This window comes from Salvelinus fontinalis, chromosome 16 (genome assembly GCF_029448725.1).
Source record: "Salvelinus fontinalis isolate EN_2023a chromosome 16, ASM2944872v1, whole genome shotgun sequence".
NCBI classification, from domain to species: Eukaryota; Metazoa; Chordata; class Actinopteri; order Salmoniformes; family Salmonidae; genus Salvelinus; species Salvelinus fontinalis.
The window spans coordinates 2,792,174-2,815,930 of record NC_074680.1 but is presented as its reverse complement, the minus strand read 5'-3'; the positions used below and the strand labels follow the sequence as shown (position 1 = coordinate 2,815,930).

At 42.0% G+C, this 23,757-nt stretch overlaps 1 protein-coding gene across 3 annotated transcripts in view; it reads left to right on the top strand.

Annotated features, from left to right (window-relative positions):
• Window positions 1-23,757, top strand: part of LOC129812529 (G protein-coupled receptor 137Ba-like) — a 66,969-nt gene that overhangs the window by 17,854 nt on the left and 25,358 nt on the right. The window contains exons 2-5 of one of the 3 annotated variants that reach the window (XM_055864161.1): window positions 9,216-9,265; window positions 10,916-11,156; window positions 18,821-18,970; window positions 21,836-21,937. In XM_055864161.1, coding sequence (XP_055720136.1) covers window positions 9,216-9,265; window positions 10,916-11,156; window positions 18,821-18,970; window positions 21,836-21,937 — 543 coding nt within the window. Of the gene's footprint in view, window positions 1-9,215; window positions 9,266-10,915; window positions 11,157-18,820; window positions 18,971-21,835; window positions 21,962-23,757 lie in introns of all 3 variants that reach the window. The other 2 variants (XM_055864159.1, XM_055864162.1) reach the window with 2 other exon arrangements.

Below are 23,757 nucleotides of genomic sequence, written 5' to 3'. Positions count from 1 at the left end.
CTTCCAGGGAAGTCCATAAACATGTCAACCTTGATCCAGTGAGGTGTGCAGTCCACTGGTCCTCGAGCACTAGAACACATTCCTGAGTCCTGGCATCTCTCTAACGTGTCTCTCCCTGCTCTCTGTTTAAAATAGTTTTTTCTCTGTTTATCTGAGTTAGCCCAGTTGAGATAAAAAAATATATATTTTTCAAGAGTGAGCTAGTCATGGGATTGCTAGGCCTGACCGCAATGCCCACCCAGTCCTTTTATGACCCCCATTTAAATTCTGTTTCTCACTACCATTCAAGTAGCTTAGCGGTGATCTATTTGCAGCATGTATCAGTTCTGATTTGTAAAAAAAAGCCGACCACCTATGCTAGAAATCAGGTTACTGCTGAACGTATTGACACCTCAATGAATGTAGTGTTCGACAGACAACGTCTACTGCAACAACCCAATACCCAGTTGTGTAGATGAGTAGTCCTAGCCCAGGAGTCTTAGAATTTAGTATCAGTCTGGCTCCCACCCTGAAATACAAACAAATTATTGCTCTGTTTCGCAATTGTTTCACTCTCAAAATTGAATGATTAACCATTTTCAGTGAGGATTCCGAGCTAGCTGGCATCCAGGCTTATATAAACATGAGAAAAGCAATAATTATTAATCCTCCTGTCTCAGCACTGTCGCCTGGCCTGCCCCCCCCCCCCCCCCTCCTACTTTAGCCATCTCTCTGTCTGGCGCAGTCCAGTCTTAGTCTGCAATCAGATTAGCAACTAGGCTTTCTGCATGGTTGGCTCTGGCTGGCTGGAGAGGCTGGGAAACCAAGAGATTTTCTGACATTCATTCCACTGCATGGGTGTTAATCCTTCCCCCAACCCACTCGACACACTGACACTAACTGACATACACACACTAAGAGGAACGTTCAGATGCACGCATAGACACACACATAAACTGGTACACATTCTCTGAACCGTTCAACGCATTACATTGCACAAACACATGCACACACACACACACACTGCATGCTCATTAACTCTGAACCTGGTCGTTTCCAAAGTATGTCTATCAGACCACATTTAGGCTGTCTTCATCACAGGAAAAGATAAACAGTTTAGTTTGATATCATTTAAAAAGCTTAGAAACTGGGTTTTCAAACTATTCCATATGAAAATTGTGATTTCTACCACAAAGATGGCCGACCAGTCCACCAAACGTTAAATGTCAACTTAAATGGTCAAGTCTATTCTATTATCGATATGTACACTATATGATTTCAATAGGATTCCTGTGGAGGTTTGACTAATAATTTCAAACAGCAGATATTCCCATTCATGTCAACACGCTCCGATGTCTGTACCTTTAACCATCTTTGTGGTACCATTCTGACATGTGCAGAATACAACAGGTGTAGTCCTTACAGTTAAATGCTTACTTACAAGCCCTTAACCAACAATGCTTTAAGACGTTTTAAGAAAAAATATATGTTAAGTAAAAAATAGAAAAACAAAGTAACAAATAATTGAACAGCAGCAGTAAAATAACAATAGTGAGGCTATATACAGGGGGTACCGGTACAGAGTCAATGTGCGGGGGCACCGGTTAGTCGAGGTAATTGAGGTAATATGTAAGTAGAGTTAAAGTGTCTGCATAGATAATAAACAGAGAGTAGCAGCAGTGTAAAAGAGGGATCTGGGTAGCCCTTAGAATAGCTGTTCAGGAGTCTTATGCCTTGGCAGTGAGAAGCTGTTTAAGAAGCCTTTTGGACCTAGACTTGCCGCTCCGATACTGCTTGCTGTGCGATAGCAGAGAGAACAGTCTATGACTAGGGTGGCTGGAGTCTTTTACCATTTTTAGGGCCTTCCTCTGACACGGCCTGGTATAGAGTTCTGTAGTGCCTTGCGGTAGGTGGCCGAGCAGTTGCCATACCAGGCAGTGATGCAACCAGTCAGGATGCTCTCGATGGTGCAGCTGTAGAACTTTTTGAGGATCTGAGGACCCATGCCAAATCTTTTCATTCTCCTAAGGGGGAATAGGTTTGTCGTGCCCTCTTCACGACTGTGTATTTGGACCATGATAGTTTGTTGGTGACGTGGACAGCAAGGAACTTGAAGCTCTCAACCTGTTTCACTACAGCCCCGTCGATGAGAATGGGGGCGTGCTCGGTCCTCCTTTTCCTGTAGTCCACAATCATCTCCTTTGTCTTGATCACATTGAGGAAGAGGTTGTTGTCCTGGCACCTCACGGCCAGGTCTCTGACGTCCTCCCTATAGGCTGTCTCATCGATGTCGGTGATCAGGCCTACCAATGTTGTGTCATTGGCAAAGTTGATGATGGTGTTGGAGTCGTGCCTGGGCATGCAGTCATGAGTGAATAGGGAGTACAGGAGGGGACTGAGCACGCACCCCTGAGGGGCCCCCGTGTTGAGGATCAACGTGGCGGATGTGTTGTTACCAACCCTTACCACCTGGGGGCGTCCGTCAGGAAGTCCAGGATCCAGTTGCAGAGGGAGGTGTTTAGTCCCAGGGTCCTTAGCTTAGTGATGATCTTTGAGGGCACTATGGTGTTGAACGCTGAGTTGTAGTCAATGAACAGCATTCTCACATAGGTGTTCCTTTTGTCCAGGTGGGAAAGGGCAGTGTGGAATGCAATAGAGATTGCATCATCTGTTAGGGCGGTATGCAAATTAGATTGGGGCTAGGGTTTCTGGGATAATGGTGTTGATGTGCGCCCTGGCTAGCCTTTTAAAGCACTTCATGGCTACAGACGTGTGTGCTGCGGGTCGGTAGTCATTTAGGCAGGTTACCTTTTAGTGTTCTTGACTGTACGTGCAGTCACTGTGGGGACGATGTCATCGATGCACTTATTGATGAAGCCCGTGACTGATGTGGTGTACTCTTCAATGCAATCGGGAGAATCCCGGAATATATTCCAGTCTGTGCTAGCAAAACAGTCCTGTAGCGTAGCATCTGCTTCATCTGACCACTTTCTTAGTGACCGAGGCACTGGTGCACATGTTGCACATTTAACATGCTGGTAGAAATGAGGTAAAACGGGTTTAAGTTTCCCTGCATTAAAGTCCCCGGCCACTAGGAGCACCGCCACTGGATGAGCGTTTTCGTGTTTGCTTATGGCCGTATACAGCTCATTGTGTGCGGTCTTAGTGCTATCATCAGTTTGTGGTGGTAAATAGACAGCTACGAAGAATATACACTGCTCAAAAAAATAAAGAGAACACTTAAACAACACAATGTAACTCCAAGTCAATCATACTTCTGTGAAATCAAACTGTCCACTTAGGAAGCAACACTGATTGACAATAAATTTCACATGCTGTTGTGCAAATGGAATAGACAAAAGGTGGAAATTATAGGCAATTAGCAAGACACCCCCCAAAACAGGAGTGATTCTGCAGGTGGTGACCACAGACCACTTCTCAGTTCCTATGCTTCCTGGCTGATGTTTTGGTCACTTTTGAATGCTGGCGGTGCTCTCACTCTAGTGGTAGCATGAGACGGAGTCTACAACCCACACAAGTGGCTCAGGTAGTGCAGCTCATCCAGGATGGCACATCAATGCGAACTGTGGCAAAAAGGTTTGCTGTGTCTGTCAGCGTAGTGTCCAGAGCATGCAGGCGCTACCAGGAGACAGGCCAGTACATCAGGAGACGTGGAGGAGGCCGTAGGAGGGCAACAACCCAGCAGCAGGACCACTACCTCCGCCTTTGTGCAAGGAGGTGCACTGCCAGAGCCCTGCAAAATGACCTCCAGCAGGCCAATAAGAAAAATAAGAAAAAAAGAAAAACAAAATTGAATTTTTAGATCATTGTCGTTCAAGGTGGGAAAAAATAAATAATTTGTATTAAACTATTTTTTTTTTTTCTAGAAATAATGAAGTAGTTTGACCACCCAGTCTGTACGTTTTTAGAACTTTTTATCAAACGCAACCGTTTATATTTTCCGGTGATGAAGACATGGATGTCTCATTGTAGAGTGGGGTATGCAAAATTGGTAACTTTGAGTACTTTTAACTCTTGAATGTTTTGGCATTCAGGCCCAAAAAGTTACTTTCTGACCCCTTCTTTCCATGTGTAAACATGTATAGAAAGTTTTGTTTAAAACAAAAGGAATGCTGTCAAAAAGTTATTGAATTGAAATGGATTTACCCTGCTTTTTAATCTTCCCTCAGCCCTGGTCCTGGCTTCCATTTGAAGGGAATTCTGTTGAGGATACTGATGTTTTATGCCCCTATATTTCCCTTTTCACACTATTATGCTGACCTGAAATTAGTTTGATGCTGGCTTGGATGTTTTTGATTCAGATTCTCCTTTCCAGCATGGTTCCAGCAACTATGGTGGATGTGAGCAAATCAGTGCAGTATAGTTTGGCTCGGCTTAGTAGTGTAAAAAGAGTATAGAGGTTCCTTTGCAGGAGTTCAGCTTCTCGTTGCTGGGCATTTCCATAACAAATCAGTACAGTAATGGGGACACTGGACACCCCTGTAAGTGTTGTAATATAAATGTGTGTCTAACCCACATTTTAAGAGTCAATTTGTAGATTCTAATTCAAATCATTGTCCCTTGCATGGGGATGACTATCAAGAGAAACACAAACGAAAACACAATGACGAGAGCTGAGTGCTTGTGAAGCTGTCAACAAGTAGTGCGGGGAATAGCAATCAGATGCAAATGGGCTGTTGAAAAAGAGAGAGCATGCATGTGCCTTTTGTTTGTTTTGCACTTCCAGTGTGGTGGGTACAGCAGCTCACACAGAGCAGGTGGTGTGTGTATGTGTTTGTGTGAATATTTTTTTATGTATTTATTTATTTCTTCTTTATTTAACCAGGTAGGCAAGTTGAGAACACGTTCTCATTTACAATTGCGACCTGGCCAAGATAAAGCAAAGCAGTTCGACACATACAACAACACAGAGTTACACATGGAGTAAAACAAACATACAGTCAATAATAAGTAGAAAAATAAGTCTGTATACAATGTGAGCAAGTGAGGTGAGATAAGGGAGGTGAAGGCAACAAAAAAAAGGCCATGGTGGCAAAGTAAATACAATATAGCAAGTAAAACACTGGAATGGTTGATTTGCAGTGGAAGAATGTGCAAATTAGAGAGATAAATAATGGGGTCCAAGGAGCAAAATAAATACATAATTAAATATAGTAGGGAAAGAGGTAGTTGTTTGGGCTAAATTATAGATGGGCTATGTACAGGTGCAGCAATCTATGAGCTGCTCTGACAGCTGGTGCTTAAAGCTAGTGAGGGAGATGTGTTTCCAGTTTCAGATTTTTGTAGAGATTTTTGTAGTTCGTTCCAGTCATTGGCAGCAGAGAACTGTAAGGAGAGGCGGCCAAAGGAAGAATTGGTTTTGGGGGTGACCAGAGAGATATACCTGCTGGAGCGCGTGCTACAGGTGGGTGCTGCTATGGTGACCAGCGAGCTGGGGGGGCTTTACCTAGCAGGGTCTTGTAGACGACCTGGAGCCAGTGGGTTTGGCGACGAGTATGAAGCGAGGGCCAGCCAACGAGAGTGTACAGGTCGCAGTGGTGGGTAGTATATGGGGCTTTGGTGACAAAACGGATGGCACTGTGATAGACTGCATCCAATTTATTGAGTAGGGTATTGGAAGCTATTTTGTAAATGACATCACCGGAGTCGAGGATTGGTAGGATATGGCAGCATGAGTGAAGGATGCTTTGTTGAGGAATAGGAAGCCAATTCTAGATTTAACTTTGGATTGGAGTTGTTTGATGTGAGTCTGGAAGGAGAGTTTACAGTCTAACCAGACACTTAGGTATTTGTAGTTGTCCACATATTCTAAGTCAGAGCTGTCCAGAGTAGTGATGTTGGGCAGGTGCAGGCAGCGATCGGTTGAAGAGCATGCATTTAGTTTTACTTGTATATAAGAGCAATTGGAGGCCACAAAAGGAGAGTTGTATGGCATTGAAGCTTCGCCTGGAGGGTTGTTAACACAGTGTCCAAAGAAGGGCCAGAAATATACAGAATGGTGTCGTCTGCGTAGAGGTGGATCGGACACTCACCAGCAGCAAGAGCGACATCATTGATGTATACAGAGAAGAGAGTCGCCCGAGAATTGAACCCTGTGGCACCCCCATAGAGAGCGCCAGAGGCCCGGACAACAGACCCTCCGATTTGACACACTGAACTCTAACAGAGAAGTAGTTGGTGAACCAGGCGAGGCAATCATTTGAGAAACCAAGGCTGTTAAGTCTGCCAATGACAATGTTGTGATTGACAGAGTCGAAAGCCTTAGCCAGGTAGATGAATATGGCTGCACAGTAATGTCTCTTATCGATGGCGGTTATGATATCATTTAGGAGCTTGAGCGTGGCTGAGTTATAGCAAGTGGCAACAGTGAGACTTGTTTCTGGAAAGATGGATTTTTAAAAGTAGAAGCTCGAATTGTTTGGGTACAGACCTGGATAGTAAGACAGAACTCTGCAGGCAATCTCTGCAGTAGGTTGCAACTCGTTTTACTGTGGATATAGATACTTTTTTACCTGTTTCCTCCATTATCTTCACAAGGTCCTTTGCTGTTGTTCTGGGATTGATTTGTACTTTTTCACCAAAGTACGTACATCTCTAGGAGACAGAACGCGTCTCCTTCCTGAGCGGTATGAAGGCTGCGTGGTCCCATGGTGTTTATACTTGCGTACTATCGTTTGTACAGATGAACATGGTACCTTCAGGCGTTTGGAAATTGTTCCCAAGGATGAACCAGACTTGTGGAGGTCTACAATTTTTTTTCTGAGGTCTTGGCTGATTTCTTTTGATTTTCCCATGATGTCAAGCAGAGAGGCACGGAGTTTTAGGGTAGGCCTTGAAATTCATCCACAGGTACACCTCCATTTGACTCAAAATATGTCAATTAGCCTATCAGAAGCTTCTAAAGCCATGACATAATTTTCTGGAATTTTCCAAGCTGTTTAAAGGCACAGTCAACTTAGTGTATGTAAACGTCTGACCCGCTGGAATTGTGATGCAGGGAATTATAAGTGAAATATTCTGTCTGTAAACAATTGTTGGAAAAATGACTTGTCATGCACAAAGTAGATGTCCGACTTGCCAAAACTATAGTTTGTTAACAAGAAATTTGTGTAGTGGTTGAAAAACGAGTTTTAACCTCTCTGGGATCGTTCGTGAGACTAGCGTCCCACCTCGCAAACAGCCAGTGAAATTGCAGGGCGCCAAATTCAAACAAAATAAATCTCATAATTAAAATTCCTTTAAACATACAAGTATTATACACCATTTTAAAGATAAACTAATTGTTAATCCAGCCACAGTGTCGGATTTCAAAAAGGCTTTATGGCGAAAGCACACCATGCAATTATGTTAGGTCAGCGCCTAGCCACAAAAAACCATACAGCCATTTTCCAACCAAGGAGAGGTGTCACAAAAGTCAGAAATAGCGTTACAATTAATCACTAACCTTTGATGATCTTCACCGGATGGCACTCCCCGGACTCCATGTTAGACAATAAATGTGTGTTTTGTTCGATAAAGTTAATCTTTATGTCCAAATACCTCCTTTTTGTTTGCGCGTTTAGTCCAGTAATCCAAATGGACAAAGTGCGAGCACAAAGTCCAGACGTAAAGTCAAAAAAGTTCCATTACAGTTCGTAGAAACATGTCAAACGATGTATATAATCAATCTTTAGGATGTTGTTATCATAAATCTTCAATAATATTCCAACCGGACAATTCCGTTGTCATTAGAAAGGAAAGGGAACGAAGCTCGCGCTCACGATAAACAACTAAAGGCTTTCAGCTGAGCCACTTACTGTGAGTGGTCGTATTCTCTCCCCTTTCACAATAGAAGCCTGAAACAACGTTCTAAAGACTGTTGACATCTAGTGGAAGCCTTAGGAAGTGCAACCTAACCCCATAGACACAGGATATTGGATAGGCAATCACTTCTTTTTTTTAACTAGAAACCTCAGATTTCCCACTTCCTGGTTGGATTTTTCTCAGGTTTTTGCCTGCCATATGAATTATGTTATACTCACAGACATTGTTTTAACTGTTTTGGAAACTTTAGAGTGTTTTCTATCCAAATCTAATGATGTGGAAACCGCTGTGTATAATGATTTGTGTAGGCCCTATGATGGCTCTGTCTATGCTCCACTCCTTTTGCTCAGGGACAGCTTCATCAATGAGGATTAGAAAGAAGGGAAGGGACACAGCAGTTCAAGGGTAGAGGGAAGAGGATAGTCTGTATCCCCTGCTGATCCCCCACTCTTCATCTGGCTTCCAGCCAGCCCCAAAGATTTATCCCAAATTTTAGGTCTATCTGGGCACAACCTTGCTTCTAGACGCTGACTGGTAATTTCTCATCAAGACTCTGTGGCAGACTGCCAAGGCATTGTCAGCAGAGACCTTAACCCCATCGGGGTTAAGCGTCCCCCCGACATCCAGACTGTTGGTCCGCAGATGTTGCCGAACAGTTGGTCTCCTTTGTCCACAGATTTGGCCCCTTTTCACACTTTTGTGCCATCCCAAGCTTAACATTTTACCCCCTTTCGTCCACAACCAAAGTGTGCACCCCACTTAGGGGACAACGACTGCCCCCTCTCATTGAAGCCACGAAGTTCAAAGCCGACCGCAGTACTGCAGGCATTGTTTGCAGAGAACAGGATCCCTCATTATAGTGAAGGTGAAAATGGCAATCTTCATGTAAATAAAAATACATTCTGAATACAATCATGGGACCAATAATTACTTCTATTACACCAGTTGTATGCACTTGAACGAATTATTTAAAAATTGCACGCAGAAAAAGTTATGGGGGTAATTTAGTTGCTCAAGGCAGCCTGCAGTACCCATTCGGCCTTCAACTTGAGAGATTGCATCGTCACTTCCTGGAGTAGCTCAAACTGCGCATGTTATGTCTACATAAATCTCCCACGCCATCTTAAGAGACTTCCTGGCCTTCAAATCCACTATTGAGTTTTCACATAGGAACGAATGGTGTCACGTGATCGATGGCTTTGTCCATTCATATATACAGAGTCATTGAGCCCACCAGCCCGGCATCCATCTTTGTGATTCACATTGGTGGCCATTTTGAGTGCTTCCACCACATATTGGCCAGTCGCACATGCTTTTCTGTTCTCCTCAGTAATATCAATGTGTGAGTATTTAATGATGAGTAAACTGTTAATCACTATGTGTACCTCCCCCCTCCCATTCTGTCTCCCCAGATAATGTTTAAAGCCAATGCGAAATATTCTCCGGAGCTTAACAAATACAAGTAAGTGGAATTCTGCTGAGTTAGTATCTGGGTTAGTCTAACTGGGTTTTTGATGGGTAGGGTGGGGCGAGGGACAAAGAAGGGGAGAGGATGTTGGGCAGGAGGGCATCAAATGTCCAATAACCCAAATCAAAGCTGGTGTATTAGAATGGGATCTTTCAAACCTTTGGTGCCAGCATGGCTCTCGTTCAGATACTCCAAGCCCTAGATACAAAACCAAGTTGGCCAAGTTCTGTGTGTACAGTATCTATGACTCTGGCTTCTACTGTATGACTGAAGGGTGTTATTGTAGATACATTGGAACAGAGTGCCCGATAACCTTGATGAAATCTAATTATGCCCCCTGAGCTTCGTCTAAGCTGTCTCCACCCTTGGCTTTTTGATGTGGACCTCAGATGGTGGGGTCCAAATTTCTGGACTAATAAACACTTTGATCAGCCGATTTCATGTCTGATGCGGAGTGAAAAGCTGTGAGCTCAAATCCCCAAATCCACCACACAAACTCCTCCCCCCCTTTCCATCCCGGTACTCTACAATCCCCCGCTTCACTCACTCACTCACTCACTCACTCACTCACTCACTCGCTCGCTCACTCACTCACTCGCTCACTCCACTCACTCACACACTCACTCACTTTCTCACACATACACACACACCCACACTAATACACAAATACACACACACTAATACACACATACACACACACATCCTGCAAGGAGGGAGGGTCTAAAGGAAGAGTGGAGAAGAGTTAGGAGAGAAAGAGAGAGGGGAAACTGTGAAGATTGAGTGAGCCAGTGCAGTAGGATGGGATTGGGTTTGGGGTGTTTCAAGTTTATGTTCAATTTATCGTTGTGTAGTATTATTTTAATGTTGTGTGTAAAGGGCTCTAAATGAAAAAACATTCATTGATAGCACTGGTGCTCCCAAAAGCGATTGAAATACAGCCTGTATTAATTGTAGCTACTTCTAAAGCAAATGCTGTGTCCTAGAAACTCATATGTGTAACCCTGTCAATACATTAGCTTATTATAAAAAGCTAAAATGTTGGTACAAAAAAATACCTGTCATTGAAATTAAAAAGTTTTTTTGTGGAATATTAGGTTTCTACATTATCTAAAAGCGTTGCATTGAAAATCGTACACTGTCTATAAGAGCGCCATGTTTGTGATGACGACATGCAAGACTGAACAAGGCAGTTAACCCACTGTTCCTAGGCCGTCATTGAAAATAAAAATTTGTTTTTAACTGACTTGCCTAGTTAAATAAAGGTACAATTAATAAATAAAATAAAAACGACATCTCTCCTGAAGAAGCTATCCCTTCTTTTTTTTCTGTGCCTCCAAATGTTTGGATATACTGATGAAGTTACCAGTTTGTTAGCAAGCTAGCTAATCAGGTACCAAACATGACTAAACAAGTTGTAAAACAAATTCGCTCTGCATGTAGTTTTATGACCCACGGCAGGATGGAAAAAAATATGGGTCAGATATTTTGAACTGTTTGGTGTGACACTAACGAATTTACGATCAGGAAACAATGCTACAGGGAAGTCTTACCATTACAACAATTACATATTTTGTCGTACTTTAGAGCCCTGTGTGTGTAGTAAGCTAGTTATGTACCACCTATAATTGTGTGTTTTTTGCACAGGGTGCCCATTCGCCTGGCGTTCATCTTTTCCAGCCTTTTCTTCCTCGTGGTGAACCTAACATGCTCCATGCTGGTGCAGGGTGGCATTGGGGGCAACGTGGGCGAGGCAGAGGTGAGACAGGTGGTGCTGGCCCGGGTGCTGGTCAATGACAGTCTCTTCGTACTCTGCGCCGTCTCGCTGGCCGTGTGCATCTTCAAGATCGCCAAGATGTCCTCTGCCAATGTCTACCTCGAGTCCAAGGTACTGGACCGTCCTCAATCAGTCATTTAGTCCATCAACAAATTTAACTAATACATCATTTAATCAATCAGCCACTTAACCAATCAACCAACTAACAGATCAGTCACTTAACCAATCAATTCATTATTAAACGTTTCATCTTTACCAAATTGGGTTTGCAAGCAGGGATTAAATACAAGCAACTGTAAAAGTTGTTGATTTTGTAGCTAGGTAGATACACATTAAGTAGCTGATTGGTATTGAACCGTGTCCTCTTTGTTCATGCCGTTACCCCAGAAAATCCCCATACATGCATACAGTGCTTTCGCAAAGTCTTAATACTCCTTGACTTATTCCGCATTGTATTGTGTTACAGCCTCAATTCAAAATTGATGAAATATATGTCTTTTTTACCCATCTACACACAATAACCCGTAATGAAAAAGTGCAAATATATTTTTAGAAATGTTTCCTAATTTATTGAAAATGAAACACAGAAATAAGACATTTACATAGTGTCTTCAGAAACTATTCGAACCCCTGGACATATTCCACATTTTGTTGTGTTACAGCCTGAATTCAAAGTGGATTAAATATATCTTTTTTGTCACCCTTCTTCACACAATACCCCATTATGACGAAGTGAAAACATGTTTCTAGAAATTTTTGCAATTGTTTTGAAAATGAAATACATAAATATCACATTTACACAACTATTTTTAAGTAAATACTTTGTACAAGCACCTTTGGTGGCGATTACAGCTGTGAGTCCTTTTGGGCAAGTCTTTAAGAGCTTTGCACACCTAGATTGTACAGTATTTGCCCATTTATTGTTTTAAAATTTCTTCAAGCCCTGTCAAGTTGCTTCTTAATCATTGCTAGTCAGCCATTTTCAAGACTTGCCATAGATTCTTAAGGTGATTTCAGTCAAAACTGTAGCTAGGCCAATCAGGAACATTCATTGTCATGTTAGTATGCAACTCCAGTGTATATTTGGCCTTGTGTTTTAGGTTATTGTCCTGCTGAAATGTGAATTTGTCTCCAGTGTATGTTGGAAAGCAGACTGAATCAGGTTTTCCTCTAGGATTTTGCCTGTGCTTATAGCTGTATTCCATTTATTTTATCTTCGCCGATGACAAGCAAACCCATCATATGATGCAGCCACCACCATACTTGAAGAGTGGTACTCAGTGATGTGTTTGCCAATGTATTTTCTCTTGCAACTGTGTTAAGTAGGATGCCTGTATCTTTGTAGTGACTGGGTGCATCCAAAGCCTAATTAATAACGTTGCCATGCCCAAAGAGAGATTCAGCATCTGCATTTTATACATCTACCAGTCATGCCCTTCTTTGCGAGGCATTGAAAAACCTCCCTGGTCTTTGTGCTTGAATCTGTGCTTGAAATTCACTACTCAATTGCGGGATCTTACAGATAATTGTGTGTGGGGTACAGAGATGGGGTAGTTATTTAAAAAATCATGTTAACCACTATTATTGAACACGGAATGAGTCCATGCAACTTATTAAGGGATTTGTTAAGCACATTTTTACTTCTGAACTTATTTAGGCTGGTCATAACAAAGGGGTTGAATACTTATTGACTCAAGACATTTCAGCATAAATGTTTCTATTAATTTGTCAAAAAAAATTGAAAAAGATAATTACACTTTGATGTTATGGGGTATTGTGTGTAGGCCAGTGACTCAAAATCTGAATTATTGTTTTATTCAGGCTGTAACACGACAAAATGTGGGGAAAAGTCCAGGGGTTTGAAAACTTTCTGAAGGCAGTGGAGTCTGAAATTATTGACACCATTGATAAAGATGAGCAAAAATGACTGTAATAAATAAATCAAATACTGAGATATATTGTATGCAAACAAAATGGGTTTATACTAATACAATTGCTCAGAGAAAGATATTTTGTTTAACAAGTAATATAATAAAACACATTTTTAAAAAGATAGTGGTCAAAATGATTGAAACCCTGAGCCTTTTTCTAAAATGTTTTATGCGTTTGAGAACACATTGGTAGGGATCTTAGACCATTCTTCCATACAGAATCCTTTCAGATCCCCGATATCCTTTGTCTGTGCTTATAGATTGCCCTATTCAAATCAAACCTCAGGAACGATACTTTCTAGTTTGAAATTATTCTGTGTGATTCAGTTTGATTAAATAATGAATCAATGCGATTCGATGCTCTAACATTTGTTGCATAAACACAATTTTCCATACTAAATGAAAATCTGCTGCTGATGGAGCTCATGAGCTGGATCTGTCTGAGCGTGTGTGGGTGGGTAACTCACCACTATCAGATTAGGGGGGGATAATGTAGCCTATGTTTTTTGTTTCCTGACTTTGATTCTGTGTTTGAGCTAGTAATGTATCAATACTTACCGTTTACAAATGAGCTATGACGTAGCCTATGAATATATAGCACAACTTTGGATTTCACCGCCATCTCAAGTTTTAACGGAATGATCTTCTCTTTTCCTCTCACTTTGGCCATGCAGTGTGCCTCGCAAAAGTGATTTCTGTCCTCGTTAAAATGATCAACTTTACCCTGTATATCTAAAAATGACCATATATACAGTGCATTCGGGAAAGTATTCAGACCCCTTCACTTTTTCTACATTTTGTTATGTTACAGCCTTATTCTAAAATGGATGAAGTAAAAGGCACATGACAGCCTGCTTGTAGTTTACCAAAAAGGCACCTAAAGGACTCTGACTATGTGAAACAGGATTCTCTGGTCTGATGAAACCAAGGTGGAACTCTTTGGCCTGAATGCCAAGTCTGGAGGAAACCTGGCACTGTCCCTATGGTGAAGTATGGTGTTGGCAGGATCATGTTATGGGGATTTTTTTCAGTGGCAGGGACTGGGAGACTAGTCCCTGTTAGGTGACCGAAATTGGGATATGCTTAACACCCCGGCCATCCTACAATCTAAACTAGATGCCCTCAATCTCACACAAATTATCAAGGAACCTACCAGGTACAACCCTAAATCCGTAAACATGAGCACCCTCATAGATATCGTCCTGACCAACCTTCCCTCTAAATGCACCTCTGCTGTCTTCAACCAGGATCTCAGCGATCACTGCCTCATTGCCTGCGTCCGTAATGGGTCCGCAGTCAAACGACCACCCCTCATCACTGTCAAACTTTCCCTAAAACACTTCAGCGAGCAGGCCTTTCTAATCGACCTGGCCCAGGTATCCTGGAAGGATATTGACCTCATTCTGTCAGTAGAGGATGGCTGGTTATTCTTTAAAATTGGTTTCCTCACCATCTTAAATTTGAGCGGGGCATGCTTATTTTTTTGCACTAACAACAGATATAGCCCTTGGTTCACTCCAGACTTGACTGCCCTTGACAGGCACAAAAACATCCTGTGGCGTACTACATTAGCATCGAAGAGCCCCCGCGATATGCAACTTTTCAGTGAAGTTACGAACCAATATACATAGGCAGTTAGGAAAGCAAAGGCTAGCATTTTCAAACAGACATTTGCATCCTGTAGCACAATCTCCAAAAAGTTCTGGGACACTGTAAAGTCCATGGAGAATAAGAGCACCTCCTCCCAGCTGCCCACTGCGCTGAGGCTAGGAAACACTGTCATCACCGATAAATATACGATAATCAAGAATTTCAATAAGCATTTTTCTACGGCTGGCCATGCTTTCCACCTGGCTACCCCTAACCCGGTCAACAGCTCTGCACCCCCCACAACAACTTGCCCAAGCCTCCCCCATTTCTCCTTCACCCAAATCCAGATCGCTGATGTTCTGAAAGACCTGCAAAATCTAGACCCCCACAAATCAGCCGGGCTAGACAATATGGACCCTTTCTAAAAATTATCCGCCGCAATTGTTGCAACCCCTATTACTAGCCTGTTCAACCACTCTTTCGTATCGTCTGAGATCCCTAAAGACTGGAAAGCTGCTGCGGTCATCCCCCTCTTCCAAGGGGGAGACACTCTAGACCCAAACTTTTACAGACCTACATCTATCATACCCTGCATTTCTAGTCTTCGAAAGCCAAGTTAACAAACAGATCACCGACTGTTTCGAATCCGACTGTGTACCTTCTCTGCCATGCAATCTGGTTTCCGAGCTGGTCATGTGTGCACCTTAGCCGTGCTCAAGGTCCTAACCAATATCATAACCGCCATCAATAAAAGACAATACTGTGCAGCCGTCTTCATCGACCTGGCCAAGGCTTTCGACTCTGTCAATCACCGCATTCTTATCGGCAGACTCAACAGCCTTGGTTTCTCAAATGACTGCCTCGCCTGGTTCACCAACTACTTCTCAGATAGTTCAGTGTGTCAAATCGGAGGGCCTGTTGTCTGTACCTCTGGCAGTCTCTATGGGGGTGCCACAGGGTTAAATTCTCGGGACGAATTTTGTCTCTGTATACATCAATGATGTCGCTCTTGCTGCTGGTGATTCTCTGATCCACCATAATGGCGTGGCCAGCACAGTCACCGGATCTCAACCCTGTTGAGCTGTTGTGGGAGCAGCTTGACCGTATGGTACGTATGAAGTGCCCATCAAGCCAATCCAACTTGTGGGAGGTGCTTCAGGAGGAATGGGGTGAAATCTCTTCAGATTACCTCAACAAATTGACAACTAGAATGCCAAAGGTGCCAAAGATACTTTAACGAAAGCAATGTTTGAAGGACATTATTATTTCAATTAAAAAATCATAGTCAACATCTTGACTATATTTCCTATTCATTTTGCAACTAATTTCATGTATGTTTTCATGTAAAACAAGGCCATTTCTAAGTGACCTCAAACTTTTGAACGGTAGTGTATATATATTTTTTACACAAAGATGACGCTTTAAATTTTTTCATTCACTATAATGGGGGATCCAATTTTCTGCTAACAATGCCTGCATTACCGCGAGCAACGTTGAACCCTATCCATGCTTCAAGTAAAGGGGGCAGTCATTCTCCCTAGAAAGTATTCACACCCCTTGACTAGTTCCACATTTTGTTGTGTTACATCCTGATTTTAAAAGGGATTAGATTGAGATTGTGTCACTGGTCTACACACAATACCCCGGAATGTGAAAGTGCTATTGTGTTTTTAGAAATGTATTAAAAATGAAAAGCTGAAATGTCTTGAGTCTAAGTATTCAACCCTTTTGTTATGGCAAGCCTAAATAAGTTCAGGAGTAAACATTTGCTTAACAGGTCACAATAAGTTGCATGGACTCACACTGTGTGCAATAATAGTGATACATGATTTTTGAATGATTACCTCATCTCTGTACCCCACACATACAAAGTCTGCTGCCTCAGTTTTCTATGATGGCAATTTGCATATACTCCAGAATGTTTTGAAGAGTGATCAGATGAATTGCAAAGTCCCTCTTTGCCATGCAAATGAACTGAATCCCCCCAAAAACATTTCCACTGCATTTCAGCCCTGACACAAAAGGACCAACTGACATCATGTCAGTGATTCGCTCGTTAACACGGGTGTGAGTGTTGACGAGGACAAAGCTGGAGATCACTCTGTCATGCTGATTGAGTTCAAATAACAGACTGGAAGCTTCAAAAGGAGGGTGGTGCTTGGACTCATTGTTCTTCCTCTGTCAATCATGGTTCCTGCAAGGAAACACATGCCGTCATCATTGCTTTGCACAAAAAGGGCTTCACAGGCAAGGATATTGCTGCCAGTAAGATTGCACCTAAATCAACCATTATCGGATCATCAAGAACCTCAACGAGAGCAGTTCAATTGTTGTGAAGAAGGCTTCAGGGCGCCCAAAAAATTCCAGCAAGCGCCAGGACCGTCTCCTAAAGTTGATTCAGCTGCGGGATCGGGGCACCACCAGTACAGAGCTTGCTCAGGAATGGCAGCAGGCAGGTGTGAGTGCATCTGCACGCACAGTGAGGAGAAGACTTTTGGAGTATGGCCTGGTGTCAAGAAGGGCAGCAAAGAAGCCACTTCTCTCCAGGAAAAACATCAGGGACAGACTGATATTCTGCATGGGGTACAGGGATTAGACTGCTGAGGACTAGGGTAAAGTAATTTTCTCTGATGAATCCCCTTTCCGATTGTTTGGGGCATCTTGCCATAATTCAAAAGGGACAACTAAGTGGCTCGGGGAACAAAATATCGATATTTTGGGTCCATGGCCAGGAAACTCCCCAGACCTTAATCCCATTGAGAACTTGTGGTCAATCCTCAAGACGTGGGTGGACAAACAAAAACCCACAAATTCTGACAAACTCCAAGCATTGATTATGCAAGAATGGGCTGCCATCAGTCAGGATGTGGCCCAGAAGTTAATTGACAGCATGCCAGGGCGGATTGCAGAGGTCTTGAAAAAGTAGGGTCAACACTGCAAATATTGACTCTTTACATCAACCTCAATTAATTGTCAATAAAAGCCTTTGACACTTATGAAATGCTTGTAATTATACTTCAGTATTCCAAAGCAACATCTGACAAAATTATCGAAAGACACTGAAGCAGCAAACTTTGTTGAAATTCATATTTGTGTCATTCTCAACTTTTGGCCTCGACTGTACAATTATCTTTAAGGTCCCTCAGTCAAGCAGTCCATTTCAAACACAGATTCAATTACAAAGCCCATGGAGGGCACCTATTGGTAGAAGGGTAATTAAAAGCAGACATTGAATATCCCTTTGAGCATGGTATTACACTATAGATAGTTTATCAATACACTGAGTCACTACAAAGATACAGGCGTCCTTCCTAACTCAGTTGCCGGAGAGGAAGGAAACAGCTCTGAGATTTCACCATGAGGCGAATGGTGACTTTAAAACAGTTACAGAGTTCAATGGCTGTGATTGGAGAAAACTGAGAATTGATCAACAACATTGTAGTTACTCCTCAATACTAACCTATATGACAGAATGAAAAGATGGGAGCATGTACAGAATAAAAATATTCCAAAAATATGCATCCTGTTTGCATTAAGGCAGTAAAGTAAAACAGCCAAAAATGTTGCAAAGAAATGAACTTAGTCTTGAATACAAAGCATTATGTTTGGGGCAAACGCAACACATCACTGAGTACCACTCTTAATATGTTCAAGCATGGTGGTGGCTGCATCATGTTATGGGTATGCTTGTCATCGGCAAGGACTAGTGAGTTCTTTTGATAAAAATAAATGGAATAGAGCTAAGCACAGGCAAAATCCTAGAGGAAAACTTAGGTCAGACTGCTTTCCAACAGACCCTGGTAGACAAAGTCACCTTTCAGAAAGATAATAACCTGAAACACAAAGCCGAATATACACTGGAGTTGCTTACCAAGACGACATTGAATATTCCTGAGTGGCCTACAGTTTTGACTTAAATCAGCTTGAAAATCTATGGCAAAACTTGAAAATGGCTGTCTAGCAATGATCAACAACCAACTGGACAGAGCTTGAATAATTATGTTAAGCATAATGTGCAAATATTGTACAATCCAGGTGTGCAAAAATCTTAGAGACACCCAGAAAGACTCACAGCTGTAATGTATTGACTCAGGTGTAAATACTTATGTACATTTGATATTTCTGTATTTAATTTTCAAAAAACTTGCAAACATTTCCTAAAACATGTTTTCACTTTGTCATTATGGGACAATACTCACTATACTTCTCTCTCTCTCTTTCTCCCCTCTCCCTCCTTCCTACCTCTCCCTGTAGGGTACGTCAGTGTGCCAGGCTACAGCCATCGGTGCTGCAGTCATCCTGCTGTACATGTCCAGGGCCTGCTATAACCTGGTGGTGGTGGCTCTTTCTCCAGAGGACCGGCCCAGCCCCTTCAACTACAGCTGGTACAACGTCTCTGACCAGGTAGGATAACCACGCACCCTCACAAGCATGCACACAGACACACATACACATAAAAGGGTGATGATGATGAAGATAGTTACTGTTAAGTCACTGTGACAGAACTAGGGGTGTGTGTGTATGTGTGTGGCCTGTTAAACCGTCAGTGAACCTTGCTGTCCTAGATATCCAAAGCTCACAGTGCTGTGCTGCCAGCCAAACACGCATACTGACACAAATACAACTGCTGTCTGACATAATTAATAATCTATTATAGGGCTGATTAGTCTGCAAACACCCTGTGTGTCTGTGTGTGTGCGATTAGGCTGTAACTAATCGGCAGTCACATCCATTCTTCATTAGTTGCATGGTTGATTTTTCACACACATCTCCATGTGTGTTTGGGTTTTTGCTGTTTCTCAACTGTGCACACGTGTATGCCCAATTTAAGAGTCCATGTGTGTGCAATGTGCATATGTGTGCTCGTCTGTGTGTGTTCATGCTTATATAATGTGTCTGGCTTTACATGGCTCTGTGTGTGTTTGTCTGCGTGTGTGTGTTTTGTGTCTGTGAACACTGTAAGCACTTATGACTCAAAAAGTATTTATACCTCTCCACATTTTGTTGTTTAATCCTGAATTCAAATTGAATTAAATAGATTTCTCACCCATCTACACAGAATACCCCATAATGACAAAGTGAAAACAACATGTTTTTAGAAATATTTGCACAATTTATTGAAAATTAAATACGTATTCACACCTAGCACCTTTAGCAGTGAGTCTTTCTGGGTAAGTGTCTAAGAACTTTGAACAGCTGGATTGTACAATATTTGTACATTATTCTTTTTAAAATTTGTCAAGCTCTGTCAAGTTGGTTGTGGATCATGACTAGACAGTCATTTTCAAGTCTTGCCATAGATTTTCAAGCTGATTTAAGTCAAAACCGTAACTAAGCCACTTAGGAAAATTCGGTGTCATCTTGGCAAGCAACTCCAGTGTATATTTGGCCTGTCCTGCTGAAAGTTGAATTTGCTTCTCAGTGTCTGTTGGAAAGCAGACTGAACCAGCGTTTCTTCTAGGATTTTGCCTGTTGTGCTTAGCTCTATTCCATTTATTTTTATCCTAAAATAATCCCTAGTCCTTGACAATGACAAGCATACCCATAACATGATGTAGCCACCACCATGCTTGAAAATATGAAGAGTGGTACTCAGTGATGTGTTGTGTTGGATTTGCCCCAAACATAACACTTTGTGTTCAGAACATAAAGTTAATTTCTTTGCCAAATGTTTTGCAGTTTTACTTTAGTGCCTTATTGCAAACAGGATGGATGTTTTGGAATAATTTTATTCTGTACATGCTTCCTTCTTTTCAATCTGTCATTTAGGTTAGTATTGTGGAGTAACTACCATGTTGTTGATCCATCCTCAGTTTTCTCCTATCACAGCCATTAAACTCTAACTATTTTAATGTCACAGTTGGCCTCATGATGAAATCCCTGAGTGGTTTCCTTTGTCTCCGGCAACTGAGTTACGAAGGACGCCTGTATCTTTGTAGTGACTGGGTGTATTGATACACTAACCAAAGTGTAATTAATAACTTTACCATGCTCAAAGGGATATTCACTGCATTATTTTATTTACCCATCTACCAATAGGTGCCATTCTTTGCGAGGCATTGGAAAACCTCTCTGGTCTTTGTGGTTGAATCTGTGTTTGAAATTCACTGCTCAGCTGAGGGACCTTGCAATTATCTGTATGTGCGGGGTACAGAGATGAGGTAGTAATTCAAAAGTCATGTTAAGCACTATTATTGCACACAGAGTGAGCCCCTGCAACTTATTATGTGACTTGTTAAGCACCTTTTTAAAACATTTCTAAGAACATAATTCCACTTTTGACATTATGCGGTATTGTGTGTAGGCAGTGACACAATCTCAATGTAATCCATTCTAAATTCAGGCTGTAACACAACAAAGTGTGGAAAAAGTCAAGGGGTGTGAAGACTTTCTGAGGGCACTGTATGTACAGTATGTGTATATGGGTCCCTCTGTGTGAATCTGTACATATATCCCATTTTTACAACTGTTCTCCAGAGTCTCCCTTCTAAATTGACACTTGGCTTGATTTCACTCAGTCCAGAATGCTTTGATGACAGAGCCATTCTATCCAGTTCTGTTTGCTGAGTGGCTGAGAGCTCTGTGGCTGATGCAGCAACAATCCATTTGAGGGGATTTGGGAGGATATGGACTCTGCGGGGGAAAGGTCTTTGTTTGTCTATAAATAACTCAGTCAGGCAAGGCAAGGAGGGGGAGCACAGCCAAGGGCTGCCTGGTGCTAGTGACCTAGATCTGAGCTCAACATCTGAAATAGACGGCCCTGTACTGGAGGTTTCCCTTTTTCCCATAGGCCATCTGGGGGGGGGGGGGGGGGGGGGGGTCTGTCTGATACACATAAGCACACACACTCATGTGTCTTTGTTTCTGTTTCTCTGTCTCCTATCTAATCTATCCATCTTGGTTCGATTGAATTGATCAGATAATTCCAAGTAGTAGGCTGTAGTATACAACATTGCGTCAATGTGTGTATTTGTGATTATCTGAGGGCTAACCTTAAGGTATATTTGGTTCTCAGTCGGCGTACTTGTCTGCATGTCTTTATCCATGCTCTAATCACTCTCATCATTGTGTCTGTGTAAATCTCCTGTTATCATGGAAATCCCTCTATATACATGCTGTCAATCTCTGTCAGTGTCGCTGTGTTGTTGTCCCCCATCTGCCTCTTTCGGGTTGTGTTGTCTGTGTGTCTTTTAATCTTTCCGGTTGGTGTGTGTGTGTGTGTCTGTTTCGTTTCTCTGAATGCTGGATCAATGTGTGTTGTCCTTCTAGGCAGATGTAGAGAAGATCAGGGGAGAGGCCTACATCATCTTTGGGATCATCCTCTTTTTCTGGGAGCTGCTGCCCACCAGTCTGGTTGTGGTCTTCTTCAGGGTACAGAGGCCCAATCAGAACCTAGTAAGACAAGAGCCTTATTTCACTTTTACATCCTAATGTAAACAGCGCATTGCACTCTGGGATCGACAGGGGAGTAAATTCCATCAAATTCAACAGGTGAAACAGTGCAATTCAATAGGTAGCTGACATGTCTGCGCTGACTTTGAGAAAAAGACTTGAAGGGAACCACCCGTACAACACCAGTTATAGAAGATAATGATGACAAGTGTCTCATACGTTGCAATGTAGAGGGATTTTTGTCGTCGAAAAGCAAGTCTAATAAACGTTTAGTAACAAGGTTAGCTAGTTGATTATACTGGTAGCGTAGCTAGCTAACGTTATCTAGCTGAATTCACCGTTGCCAGCTAACATTACCAATGAACAGTTATCTTCTCACTTCTCACCTACCATTTGTCCAACACAATTTAGCAAATTGAACATGATGTAATTCTGTGTTATATCCAGGTCCAATGTTATTGACTTAAGCACAAGCCATAGCAAATAGCCTAGCGAAGTCTTCTGTATCTGGTATTTCCGAGTGAGGACAGTATACCCCCTCCAAAGGCAGGAAATTGGGGGGATAATACGTTGAACATCCCAGATGAATTCTCCTACAGCTCAATAGTGGACTTCCTCACAAAGAGAACAATAGAAATCAGGGAGTGACATACAGTGATCAGGAAAAGGACATTGGAGGGGTACAGCCAGTACAAAGCCTGTAAATGACCAAGGCCTAAAATGACCAAAACAGCAGAGGCCTTGAGGATCTTTAAGATAAAACACCATGACACCGGACTACTCTATGTTAGACTACTATCTCATCCTGTCCCATCAAATTGCTTCCTGGTGAAGTTTAAGATGTCATTTATTTAAAGGGATTGTCATGGAAATCTTAAATCATTGTTAATTGCCAACCAACTCAATGCACCATATGTACACATGTCGATCAGGAGCTCTCACGGGGCAGTCCCGTGAGTTCTCTTATATACTTACACAGAAAGTCATCTTTGCATGATTTAGCTTATTCATTGTTCATAACTTTTGCTATCGTTCATGTGACTGACCAATACTGGTTCATGCATGTGACAGACCAATACCTTTAAGAGGCTTCTTCTCTCTAAGCTGAGACCTTGAAACTAAGATATTGTTCTCAAAATAAGGGTCTGCGCGTACTGCCAAATTGAAGATACTACAGTGAGGATTTGTTCCAGGTGTTCAATCAGTCACTTGCATGAACAGAAATGGGTTATTAGAAAAGCACAAACAGAACACAGAAGTAAGCATTTCACGGTAAGGTTTACTACACCTGTTGTATTCAACCCATGTGACAAATTAGATTTGAAATTGGTTAACTCCTTATGGATACGTGGGACGGTAGCGTTCCACCTGGCCAACATCCGGTGAAATGGCTGAGCACCAAATTCAAATTAAATTACTATAAATATTCAATTTTCATGAAATCACAAGTGCAATACATCAAAATAAAGCTTAACCTGTCTAGGATCAGCGTGGCGCTAGCGGCACACCCCCCCCCCCCCCCCCCCCCCCCCCACTGAAAAACCAGTGCCGCGAAATTCAAAAAAAATATTTTTAAAAAATATTTAACTTTCACACATTAAAGTCCAATACAGCTAATGAAAGACACAGATCTTGTGAATCCAGTCAACATGTCCGATTTTTAAAATGTTTTACAGGGAAGACACAATATGTAAAGATGTACATCTATTACCTAAAAAGACATTAACATAATCCACCATCTTTTATTTGTCCACCAACACCAGTAGCCATCACCAATTCGGCTAAACTAAGATATTTAT